Source organism: Otolemur garnettii, unplaced genomic scaffold, assembly GCF_000181295.1.
Source record: "Otolemur garnettii isolate 467f Iridium unplaced genomic scaffold, OtoGar3 scaffold00087, whole genome shotgun sequence".
NCBI classification, from domain to species: Eukaryota; Metazoa; Chordata; class Mammalia; order Primates; family Galagidae; genus Otolemur; species Otolemur garnettii.
This window is the reverse complement of record NW_003852482.1, coordinates 1,057,725-1,069,915: the sequence shown is the minus strand read 5'-3', so window position 1 is coordinate 1,069,915 and position 12,191 is coordinate 1,057,725. Positions and strand designations below refer to the sequence as shown.

Sequence of the window (12,191 nt, the reverse complement as noted above, 5' to 3'; positions counted from 1 at the left end):
AGGAGCCACTGGAGACTAAATGACATCCACTGTGGGTGGGCAGGATGGCCAGGCTGGGGCTCTGCATGCCTAAGGTCACCCTTCTGTATGTGGTTCACCCTTCCTCCCACGTCTGGGAGCCTAGCCTCTGCACAAGGAGTGTGAGGTCCAGTGGAATCTTAGATGTGGCCTGGCCTGAGGGGTGGGAGGCCCCTAAATGGCTCTGACGGCTTCTTCCCAGCCTCAGTTTCCCCCCTGTAAATGGGAGGGAGTGGGGCTGTGGTCTGTGTGGTGTCCAGTGTCTGGGACACACATGGAAGGCACACACCCTAAAATGAATGACAGACCTTGGAGGATACAGCTCCCTACCCCAACCCCTCCCAGCTCCTTCTTTGCCCAGGAGGGACCACCCAGGCAGGTGGGTGAGGGCATAACCCCCTACCCCAACCCACAGCCTCCCTAGCCAGCCCAAGAGGCTAGGTCAGAGTGGGAACCCACCAGTAGGCCTTTCTCATAAGTTTCTGCCATGGGTGAGGGAGGCTGCTGTGGACTCACTCACTGACTAGGCAGCCCATGACAGGAGGGCAGGGAGAGACAGGAAGAGACAGGAGTTTAGCAGGGAGGGGCAAAGAGACACAGGAGGGCCTACAGGGGCACTGTTGCCGCGACCCATGAGACTTTATTGTTCCCCCTCCTGCATGGTTGGTTCCCTCATCGTGGTCTCCCCAGCCCAGTGTGGGTCTGCAAAGGGGCTCTGACCTCCAGAAGCAGGGCTCGTGCCTGCATCTCAGGGGCCAGCCCACCTCAGTGACAGAGGAGGCTCAGGGGGCCCATATTTGGGCCCCACAGACTATAGCCTGCAGCTCCTAGACCCACTGAAGACTTGTCCAAGGTGAGGAGGTCCCTCTGCAGCCTTTCCTCTTTGATGCACCCAGATGCCCCCACCAAAGCCCACCAGCCTCCTCCAAGTAGCCTCCCCAGTTCAGCCTGCTCCGCCCCTACCCCCACTTCCTGGCCTCTGACCCCAGCCTCCCTGTTAGCCTGATGGGTGTTGCTGGGGGGCCGGATGCCCGGTGGTTTGATTTCAACACTCAGCCCTTCCTCCCACACCCACCTCCCCTGGCCAGCGGGAGCTCAGGCCTGGAACCAGCCTTCCAGGTCCTCATAAACCTGGCCATGGGGCAGGTGGGGGTAGTGGGCGCAGATAGCACAGAAGCGCTCCCGCCAGTCATCCAGTAGTCGTACCCGGAGCCTGTCACGCCAGAGGAAGAAGCGTCGATAATGGCTCTCATTCATGCCAGAGAGGAAAGCAGCCAGCTCACGGGGCGAACCAAAGTCATCTACATGCACAAAGGAGTCCGGAGGCACAAAGGCCTCATAGGTAGCCCGAGGGGGTCCCAGCACCACCGGCACAGCACCAGCCACCAGCGCATTGCGCCAGAACTTCTCAGTGATGTAGTCTTGGTGCTGGGAGTTCTCAAAGGACAGGTAGAAGCGGTACCGGGCTATGGTGGGCAGCAGGCAGTGGGCACACAGTGGCCGCCTACTGGCGCGGCCAAACACGTCCACCTGCAGGTGAGGCGACAGCTGCCTGTACAGCCGTGCTCGCCGCTGCCGCTCCTGGAAATTACTAATCACCCAGGCAGCCAATCCGCTTTTGGTAGGTAGTGGTGGTGAGGGCCCTGAGCGGGCCTCCATGCGTCCATAGGGCACAAAGATGTCTGAGTCACGTCGGTAGCTCAACACCCAGTTGAAGACACCACGGAGGCGGCCAAGACCGTGAGTGTGGCTGGGTGACTCCATGGAGGCCCACACCCATGGCTGCCCATGCGGCCTTTGTGCCAGGGGCAGGTAGGACCGCCGAGTCTCCAGCTCACGGTGGTGGAATACCACGGCATCAGCACTGGCCAGCAGGCTCCGGTTGGCACTCAGGTGGCAGTGGGCTATGCCATAGTGGGCACAGGTGTTGCTGGGCAGCTCTGGGGGCCGGTCAGTGAAGGGCCAATGCCAGACAAGGATGGTGATTGTGGGCTGGTGTGCTGGGGCACCCCCAGGGGCCAACTCCAGCAGCCACAGGAGCCAGAGGGCTATAAGCAGGGCCCCCCCGGCCAGGCTCCCCCAGCCCCGTAGCCTCCGGGCGGGACCACACCCTGCAGCAGAACAAGCAAGGGAGGAGAGGCTGTCACTTGGGGCTCAGGGACACCCACAGGCCCCCTCTCCCCACTCTTCCTTCCCTTTGCCTGGCCTGTGCCTGCCCAGACTAGACTTCCCCAGGGCCACTCACCAGCGTGGTTCATTCACAGCCTCCCAGAATCTGCCTCCTAATGAGTCTGAGATTGTCAAATCACAGCAGCCACCAGAGGTGCCCTGAAATCACAGCTGTGCCCCAACTCTGCCCCGCCTGGAACTACACCCCTTTCATCTACTGAAGGTGAGGGAAGCCAGGGGACCTTCCCATCACCGCCCCGCCCCTGCCTCTGAGACCTTTGGCATCAACCACCATCCCCACCCCCAACTCCCTCTCTAGTCCTTGGGCTGCTGGGAAGGGGATGACTACAAGAGGGGCACCAAGCCAGGGCCTAATGATGCCTCCCCCTCTAACCCACCCCACTGGTCTTCTGAGAGGCCTGGAGATGACCAGCTGGGCACACAGAGGAGGACAGGGAAGGGCGGTTCACTTAGTCCTGGGGAGGGACGGGCCAGGTGTGGGAACCCTGAGCAGAGGCACCCCCCACCCTCCACTACTTCCCTTGGAGGCCCCACACCCTCCCGCCTTGGCATTGCCCACTTCCCCTAGCTCACCACCAGCAGCACCCTGCTGTCCTAGAAGATCCTAGCCCATCACAGATGTGTGCACTCAGCTCTTTGCAGGAGGCTGAGGTTTCTAATTGGGCCACCCACCCCTGCCACCTCCTGGAACCCAGATGCTTAGAAAGGGGTCTATCCTGGGGTGCTAGCAGTGTCTGTCCACAGGGTGTCCCATCCTATGCCACAGGGTGCAGATGCCAGGCTGGGCCTGTCCTTAGAATGAACTGTGAGGGCTGCTGCATTATTGTTCCTGCCCAGGACATGCCCATAGATGCCCCAGGCTGAGTCCAGGTCCCTGGATGCTGGAGGAGCTGGAGCAGGAGGGGGCTTTCCAGGCTGGAAGGGGAAGCAGTCCTCATGTCCCTGACGCAAGCGGGTAGGGGGCTGGCGCCTACTGCAGGAAGAAGAAAGCTGGACCCAGTCTGGAGTCCAGACTCTCCCACCCCCTCAGCTGGACCCTGGAGCCTGGAGTTCCTCTTCCTTTTACTGCAGCTCTTCCAAGCTGGACAGGCAGCAAGCCAAGGTGGGCCAAGCTGGATGGCCCTGCAGGTCCTCCTGAACTCCAGCCTACACCCCATTCTCAGCTGCTTTCAGCCCAACCACACAGCACACTCCTCTCTCCAGGACCTGCCTGGTTCTCATGCCCAGTGTCCCAGGGGTCTTAGGCCTGGTTAGTTTCTGTGAGGCCCCAGACCAGGGCCCAGCACCATGCTAGGGTCCACCTACCACCCCTCCCCTCCCTGTCATCCCCCAGCTCAGACCCCACAGTAAGAACATGGCTACCACTGGGCAGGGGGATCCAGACAGCTGGCAACATGGTGGGGACAGAGGCAGGCTCAGGAGAGGATGGCAGTTTGGCCCCTCAGAGGCTTCCCGCCCCTGCCCACAGGATAACCTCTTAGCTGTGGCAGGAACTTATGCAGTGTCGAAAGAGGGAAGGAGGGGCATGGAGTCGACGGAAATCCTTCAGCTGCCTGAGGTGCTGTGCGTTAGGAGCTGGCACCACAGTGGGTAGCCTTGCCACCCCCCACTCTTCCAGCTACCTAGTATTTAGGCAATGACCCTGGGGGACTTTGACCCTTCCCCAGCACCTCTCACCTAGCAGAGGGGCCCCTAGAGAACCATGCCCTGGCTTCGGGTCTTGCTTCCCCCACCTCTTCTCCCTGTGGCGGGCACCTAGTAAGAGGTGGGGCACATCAACCGGGCTGCTGGTTGCCAGGGCCAGCTGTCCTTCCTGTTTGTGCTACCAGAGTGGCAGGGCCTGCCACAGGCCTCACCCACATGTACAGCCCACTCCCTTCCTGGGTGGATTTGCAGGAGCCTCCCTCTGCCTCCACCACGGCCTGCTCCCACTCAGGTTAGGGGCACAGGGGCCCGTTTGTGGGAACCTGAAATCTGGCAAACCGGACTCAAAAGTTTAGCCCAGAAATAGGTCAGAACAAAAGGCTCTCAGAGGAAAGAAAGGGAGTGAGTCAAAGGGAAAGTTGGGGGTGGGGGGGTGGGTAGAGGTGTCATCCTGCATCTCACCCCCACCCGGCCTCCTGCCTCTTTGGGTTGGCTGGTACACAGGTGGGCACCCAACCCCCACTTGGTGGCCTGAGAGCATGGGGCGATCAGGAACCTTGTTCTTCCCCAGCAGAGCTCTCCAGCGAGCCAACCCCCCGGTAGGTGCCAATTAAAAAGGCCTCCCTCCCTGGGCCAACCCTGCTGTCCTGCCGCCCCCTCCAGAAAGCAGCAGGAACGGATGGCACCCAGTCCCAGCCCAAGGGGAGCTTCAGGGAGCAGGCTGACCCTGGCTGACCACCTGAGCACCCACTCTCCCCAAGGGTTGGCCTGAGCAGACCAGAGTCCAGACATGGGCTTCCAGGGCCCCCTGGTGGTGTACTCCAAAGCCACCTGGCTCTTGCTGAAAAAGGGGCCAGAGCACTTTATTCTCAATGAGAGGGTAGGGCTGGCAGCCAGGGAACCCCTCTAGGCTCATATCTGGAAAGATGAATGCACGGAGGAAGGGGTGCCTGGGAGGTTGGCAGGTGGCCAAGAGGGCTCCAGGTGGGGGCATGGCTGAGGAGCCACACATGGGTGGCACAGAGTTAGTGACTAGAGGCTCACTCCCAGCCCCCCCGCCCCCAGTCTGTGCCCCTCAAGCTCAGAGCATGGCTACATGTCCACATGTTTATCCTTGCCTGGGTGGACCTCCTGGATTAGCTCCAGTGTCTACAGGAGGTTGGTCCTCTACGGGCTGCAGCTGCTGGGCTGGGAACCCTGGCCCACCCTACTCAGTTCCAGGCTGGCCTGGGATGAGTCTGAACCGCTGTGGACATCACCTCCCAGGGTCCAAAGCTGGGGAGGTCCCCACTTCCTACAGTCATGGCTAGGGAATTACCATAGCCTACATTCTGTGCCAAGCATGGTCTTGCCCCAGAGTCTCCACATGGATGTGTCACCCTAGGGTTTTTGCTGGGCTCTGAGGCTTGGCAACCTTAGGTTCCTATGCTTGGGAGGCTGCTCAGGTTGGAAGCACAGATAGCAGTACCATACTGGGCTTCTCCTAGAAGCCTGAGAATCAGTGGAAGAGGGCTGGGCTGCCAAAGTCCAGGCCTGCAGAAGGCTTGGGGGCTCTGGGTAAGGTCTGGCCAGAGGACCAAGGGGAGATCTGCTGTGCAGTAGCCAGGACAGGTGTTCTCTGTGGGAGCCTCAGGCCAAGCAGAGAGACCACCACCAGCCTCTGAAGTTGCTGGTGGAGGGAGAGCGGGTTGTGGACCTATGGGCAAGGCTGAGCTAGGCCATTCAGCCAGGATTGGGGTCTCTAGAGTCCCTGCAGGCCCCACAGCAACCCACCCAGCCCTCCTGGGTGTACAGGAGTAAGGGTGGATCATGAGGGCTGGGGGTAGAAGTTTGGACAAATGAATAGGTTGTCTTTGTCTCAACTGGCAGGTGGGGGAGGTCTGTGCCAACTAAGTAGGCTAAGGGGGCCCCCTGCCCAAAAGACCCCAGCCCAGGCCCACAGGCTTCCATCTCATTGTAGCTGCTGCTGAGAGGGGCATCCTCTCTGGCAAGACCTCAGAGCAGGCAGCAGAGAATCTGGGGACCCTAAGAAAGCCAACAAGATGAGACACACTTGCTGGCCACTCTCACCTCTGGGTCCAGCCAGCAGGGGTAGGACAGGCAAGTGTCATGATCCCTGGGACAGACTGCAGGGTCCAGCCAGTAAGACGGGGTGCCAGGGTCCTCTGTAGCCTTGAGTGAGGCTTTGATATCTCTGCACCCATTCAGCAGCTCAGGGTAAGTGACAGTTGACAAGAATGTGCTATGCTTGGTGCTCGACATCCACCCTGCCCCATCCACACAGGTTCTCACCTCACACCACAGCCCAGAGAGAAATAGGTTCCCAGCCAAGGTCACAGCTGAGGAGTGAGAAGATGAGTGGAAAACAAGTCTCCTGGTCTGGGTGAGCTCTGTTCCCCAACACTTACTGCTTTGGACAAACCAGTTGCTCTAAGCGGAGGTGACCCCATTTCCACCAGCATGTCTGACATAACACTTTTTTTTCAGGGACCTGGCTATCTCAAACTACCAGCCTTATCTTTTCCATCTCAGGACTGGCTAGGAGCCTAGACTTCTGAACCAATCCTTGCTCCCTGGCCTCAGGGGAGGGACACACAGGTTTAGCCCCTGAAGCCTATTCTACACCCAGCTGGTACTGACCCAGTCTGAGTGCCTTTGACCACATGGTCCCATTTTCCCTACTCTGGCCCTCTGGCACCTCAATTTGGGGGAGTGGTGGCTAACCCAGCTCCAGGGATTTGGGTTCCTTAATATCTTGCTCCCTCACCTGCCCACTTGGGTCTACCTTGCCCATATGCTGCAGGGGGCCAGGGCACTTTGGTCCCTGCTGAAAACCACACTCCCTGTCTGCATCCTGTCCCTCCCTCCTCTGGCTAGCTGAGAAAAGGGATGTGGGCCATCCTCTGTCTGCCTCTCTTCTCAGTCTCCATGGGAAGGTCTTTGTAAGTAGGGGACAGAGATGTCCCCTTTCTCCAGGGGTGTAGAAAGCCCCAGACCTCCACTTGAAGGTCTATCCACCAGGTCCCCACCTGGAAGGTGAAGTTGGCTAAAGATTAACTCATGCTTCCAACACACCCAGAAGCCACAGGTTTGAAATGTACTTTAATTGGCTTTTGTCTCCCAAATTCCCCATCCATGCCTGGGCTCTAGGGTTCTCCATGTCCCCTCCAGTTTAGGGGTCCAAACCGAGCATGAGCAGCACAAGGGGGGCAAGAAGTCTCCTGGCATAAAGGAGGGGTCTCCCTGGCAAGTGGTCCCAGAGCCCAGAACCCCATGGCCCAGTTACAAGCACACATCTGAAAGCATTCTTAATGGAGCAGATGGGCATCGTCCGCCTCCAGATCACTGCGGCACAGGCGGTGAGCGTGGGCCAGGCAGGGGCACTGACAGTGAGGCGTGGTCGAACAGGGGGTTGCGCACTTCCATCTCCCCCGTCTGCAAAGGTGGGCATTAGGTGGGCAGTGCCCTGGGAGTGGGAGATACCCTGCTGGGGAGGGACCTTCACCCATGAGCTGGCAGCCCCTCTGTAGGGCCACACTCACCGGGGCCAGGCCAGGGCACTCGTACACCGTGAAGTCACCATCTTCGTTCTCCTCGTCAGAGGATGCTGAATCCAGCTCCTTGGGCTCTTTATGCCTGGGTAGGGGGCGGGATTGCTGGGTCCTCCCCTCACCCTCCAGGTGCCTGTGGCCCAAACTGGAAGTGGGCACTCAGCCCACTGCGGCCCAGGCTAGGGGGTGGGGAGTGGGAGGGGGCTCACCGCTCCAGGCTTAGCATCTGCTGCCTCTGGTGCTGGTAGTGGTACATCTCCGCGCTGTGTGCCAGCCGCTGGTCACCAGGCTGCAGGTGCAGGGCAAAGGTCAGGTCTCAGCCCCAGGGTGGTGGGAGCCAGGGGGCTGGGAACAGGGCCACGCACCGACATCCGAGGTGCCACAGGGGAGCTGGGAGCCTTTGGGGCTGCATAGTCTGCCTTCTGGGTCAGGTGGATGGCCCGCTGCAGCCTGTGGGGAATGGGAAACCTTTGTGTGCAGGTGCCGCCCTGCCCAGCCTGGCCCAGCCCCGAGGGCCCACCATGCTTACCTGCACCAGCACACAGTTGCCATGGCAAGGGCAGCGCCACCAGCCACACAGAAGGCCACAATCAGCACTGTGGGGGGTGGGGGATGGCACCATAAGTGTGGCCTTTTCTTTGCAGGGTGGGGCTCCCTTCCTCCCCCGCAGCCATGACCTACCAAAGGTGAGGCTGTCCCTGTGCTCATGCCGGGGCTCCAGGGGGGACATGTGCACTGGCCCAGAGGACACAGGGGAGCCCCAGGAGGTATGGGACGTGGGAACAGGGGCTCCCTGCGTCGACAGGAGACCAGGTTCAAGTCCTTGACCCAGCTCTGAGAACCCCAGAGTGGCTGCTGAGAGAGGGGGCCATTTAGAACTTTAGCACCAGGCTGGGACCAAGGGCAGTGGGGACAAGAAAGTTGGGGGTGTCTCACCAGCCTCTGGGAGCCGCTGTCTGGCCTTGGGCAGGGGCGGAGCTGTGAGACTCCAATGCCCTGCCCCTTTCCGGGCTAATTTCTGGGCCAGGAAGTCAATCTCATCTTCCAGTCTGGGTTGAGACCGGTCCTTCCCTGGGGAGGGGGAGGGGCCATCAGGTGGGGAGGCCCCCAGCATTTCATGATGACACAGCTGTAGATGGTCTTCCAAGATGGAGAGGCCCGTCCAGGAGGCCAGGCCCTCCATTCCCCTTCCAGGGTCCTCCCAGGTACTGGCAGCCAGAGGACTTGGTACCAGCCCGTAGGCCCATCCATCCTGGGTTGTCATGGTGACAACTGAGGGCCTTCAGGTGAGCAGCAGTGGCTCAGGAAAAATGGGGTTGGGACAAGGAGGAGAAGATGCTGGGGGAATGTACAAAAACCAGGCAGGGAGAGAAGAAAGAGTTATCCATAAAGGGATCAGTGGAGCATTGAATAGCAACCCCTTTACCCCTTCCCATCTCCAAGTACCTTCTCTGGTGAGAGGGACAGTGACAGCGAGAGGAGTAGGGAGGAGGTGAAAGTAAGCCCAAGTATCTAGGTCCCCACCCCAGGTCACCAGGAGAGAGGAGCAGTTGTCACAGGCAGGGCTGATGGCAGGGCCCCATTGGGCCCTACTGTGAACTTCCTAATCCATACAGAAGCTCCCAGATGCTCACACAAACACTGAAAGAGGGCAACCCTTCTAGGGCAGACCCCAATCACTGCTTCTCAGTGCCCTCTACAACACACCCTCTCAAGAGGACCCCCAGCACCTGGCTCAAGGCCAATGCTCTTAAACCTTTGTCACTGAATGGACAGGATGGGTAGGTACACAAAGAGCAGGTGCCCAGGGAGTGAGGAAGCAGATGCTCAGAGGTGTTTAGGGTAGATTCTGTGGAGCTCAGGCCTGGGGAATTCTCACCCCTCCTCTCCTGAGGCCACCCCAGCATTTCTCCCTGGACACCTCTTGCTCTGGGAAGAGCTAACTGCCCCAGGCCCCAGTCTAGCTCCAGGCTCTGAGCCAACATCTGGAAAGGCCTGGGAGGCCACTTGGAGAGTGATGTGAGAATCCTCCAAGGATCCAAGGACTCACAAAATTCAGGGACCTGTTGGCCACTGTCACAGAGCTTGGAGCTGAGGCTCAGAGCTTCTTAGGGCTAGATATATATGTGTCAAGGTGGGAGAGGAAAGGTTTAGAAGGACATCCTGTCCATTGACTTCCCAGCATCTGTGGTCTCCCATACCCGGAGGCTGTCGAACCCTGAGCACACAGAGCCCTTGCTGGTCCTCCTGGAAGGGCCGCAGACAAGGCCCACAGGCATGGGCTCCCGGGGGACACCTTGCCCGTCTCTTCAGGGCACAGTCCAGGCTCCCAGGGCAGGCAGCCACATCTGGAAGGAAGCAAAGGCAGGGCGGAATCATGGCCCTGAACAGCTTGGCCCCTGCCCAGCCTCAGCACCACCTCCACCACCACCCCTGCTCCTCCCCCACAGAGCTGGCCAGGCCTGGCTATGGCCATTGTTCTAGGTAGGTCCTTCCTCCCTATTCCCAGGGCTCAGAACCAGGAAGCAAACAGGCCCAAGGCTTATCAGAACTATTCTGCTCCATCTACTCCCCAGGGTCTGCCTTCTAGGCCTGATCGAGATCCTCCATAGGAAAACTGGCCCTCACTGTCCCAGCAGCTCAGAGCTCTCCTGAGCAGGGCTGTGCAGCCTCATAAGTCCAGCCTGTGGCCTCAGCATGCCCTAAGGGCAGGGCTCTCTCAGGAGCGGCACACAGTGCTAGCCAGCCACCTCTCTCACATGTCAGGGCTGCCCCCCAAGCCCCACCACAGAGCCAATACCCAGCCCAGAAGATGGTTACTGCCCCAGTCTAGCCTCTGGCTTGTCTCCAGGGCACAGAGATCTAAGATAGAGTCTACTGGCCTCACTTCTTTCAGACACAGAACCCAGGCTCGGTTACTCTGGCAGCCACACCACCAAAGTTCACAGTCAGGAGCCAGGTGGTACCCCAGGTCCTTAGGAGGCCTGAGCTGGGCAGTAATGGGAACTCAGGCCCTACTGGTTTCCTAGGCCCTAACAATTGCATCTCCCTGGTCAAGAGCCCAGACCATGGTGTCCTGCCTATACACATGGCTAATTGGTCCATCCTGATGCTGGCAGATGGGCGACAATGGTCCTCACTTTCCCCTCTGGAAGCAGCTGAGTTGCCTCTGAGCCAAGGAATGTGCTGAGGCCTAGGACTCTGGCCCTAGCCACAGTTAGCCAGTGGAGCCAGGGAGGTAGCCCACAGGACCTCCAACCCTGCTTAGGGGTGGTCCGGGTGTCTCAGGCCAACCAGGATCCTTCCTCTCAGCCCAGGCTTCTGCCCTGGGGCAGGCAGGGCCACCTAGGCCCAGCAGGAAATGGGGGACCTTGGCTGGCCTGGGTGGGTTTCCTTGGTAACCTGATACTCAGGCTGTAGGCACTCCTTTGAGGAAGTCCCAGCAACCCCAATAGTAGGGGGGTACTGTGAATACTGGGCATCCCTCACCCTCCAGACCCTAGATTAGCAGCTTTCAGTATCTGTAGGCTGGGCCTGGGGCTTGGCTAGTTACATATTAAGCCTGAATCAGCAGGCTGGACCCACCCACCAGCTGGTCACTGGGAAGCCAGACAGTCCCTGCCCCTGGTTCTTTTTTTTTTTGTAGAGACAGAGTCTCACTTTATCGCCCTCCATAGAGTGTTGTGGCTTCACACAGCTCACAGCAACCTCCAACTCCTGGGCTTAGGCAATTCTCTTGTCTCAGCCTCCTGAGTAGCTGGGACTACAGGCACCTGAAACAACGCCTGGCTATTTTTTTGTTGCAGTTTGGCCTGGGGCCGGGTTTGCACCCACCACCCTCGGTATATGGGGCTGGCGCCATACACACTGAGCCACAGGCACCGTCCACCTGCCCCTGGTTCTGATAACCCAGAGTTCACAGTGGTTCTGCAGTCTGTGTTCCAGAGGCCTCCCTAGCTCCCCAGTAGGATGCAGGTGCTCTTTCATGTTGAAGAGGAAGCCACCCCTCTAGCTTTGAGGTGGGGAAGGAGGTCCCAGCTGGAAAGTGGCTGGCACATCTGGGCTACCTGAGGACCCCCCCTAAGCACTGGGCACTAGGGGTAGGAGGGGCTGCCTAGGGAGCGGTCCTGCCAGGTCTCCAAATCAGATGACATAAAGCTAAAGAAGGGATGCACTGAGGGATGGCACCTGCCCACCCCAGGCTCAGCACAGCTGTCGCAGTACCATTTCCTCAGAAGACAGCCTCCACCATCCGCCAGTCATACTCCACCCCCAGGCTTCCTCAGAAGCCCCTTCTGGTCATGTCAACCTCCTGTCCCAAGGGCACTGCACCCAGGAGGATGCTTGCTTTGGTCTGGCCTCTTAAGGTTGCACACACAGAACCAGATGGCCCAGGTTAGCATCCCAGTTGTACCACGTACCAGCCACTTAACTTCTCTGTGCCTCAGTTTCCTCATCTGTAAAATGGGCTAATAGCCACTCTCCTACAGGGCAAGGAGAATTGAGTGAATGTCTCCCAGTTCAGAATCTTTCAGGAGAAGGTGAGGTGTTAGTTTTTTTTGTTGTTGTTGCAGTTTGTGGCCAGGGTGGGGTTTGAACCCACCACCTCCACTAGCACATGGGGCCGGTGCCCTACTCCTTTGAGCCACAGATGCCATCCCAGTTTTTTTGTTTGTTTATTTGCAGTTATTGGCCAGGGTCAGGTCTGAACCCACCACCTCCAGTATATGGGGCCAGTGCCCTATTCCTTTGAGCCACAGGCAGGGCCCCATTTTTTTTTTTTTTTTT

General features: G+C 59.0%; 2 protein-coding genes across 3 annotated transcripts in view; both read right to left on the bottom strand.

Annotated features, from left to right (window-relative positions):
• Window positions 1-1,113: 1,113 nt before the first annotated feature.
• Window positions 1,114-5,963, bottom strand: FUT7 (fucosyltransferase 7). Its single transcript, XM_023516091.1, has 2 exons — window positions 5,923-5,963; window positions 1,114-2,164 (listed from the first exon to the last, which is right to left on the bottom strand). The coding sequence occupies exons 1-2, from the start codon at window positions 5,961-5,963 to the stop codon at window positions 1,114-1,116; spliced, it is 1,092 nt and encodes a 363-aa protein (XP_023371859.1).
• Window positions 5,964-6,937: 974 nt separating this feature from the next.
• Window positions 6,938-12,191, bottom strand: part of NPDC1 (neural proliferation, differentiation and control 1) — a 7,135-nt gene continuing 1,881 nt past the window's right edge. Inside the window, exons 2-9 of one of the 2 annotated variants that reach the window (XM_023516176.1) lie at window positions 9,605-9,751; window positions 8,340-8,474; window positions 8,085-8,258; window positions 7,933-7,999; window positions 7,769-7,853; window positions 7,613-7,692; window positions 7,395-7,488; window positions 6,938-7,287 (exon numbers count right to left, since the gene is read on the bottom strand). In XM_023516176.1, the coding sequence (XP_023371944.1) occupies window positions 7,195-7,287; window positions 7,395-7,488; window positions 7,613-7,692; window positions 7,769-7,853; window positions 7,933-7,999; window positions 8,085-8,258; window positions 8,340-8,474; window positions 9,605-9,751 (875 nt within the window). In that variant the 3' untranslated portion in view covers window positions 6,938-7,194. The remainder of the gene's footprint in view (window positions 7,288-7,394; window positions 7,489-7,612; window positions 7,693-7,768; window positions 7,854-7,932; window positions 8,000-8,084; window positions 8,259-8,339; window positions 8,475-9,604; window positions 9,752-12,191) is intronic. The other variant, XM_003794934.3, reaches the window with a different exon arrangement.

Bases quoted from the DNA above. Each gene is read 5' to 3' on its own strand.
- FUT7 (XM_023516091.1), bottom strand. From the start codon at position 5,963: ATGACACTTGCCTGTCCTACCCCTGCTGGCTGGACCCAGAG. The intron at 2,165-5,922 runs GTGAGAGTGGCC...CTGAGCCCCAAG, and splicing joins CCTGCTGGCTGGACCCAGAG to TGACAGCCTCTCCTCCCTTG.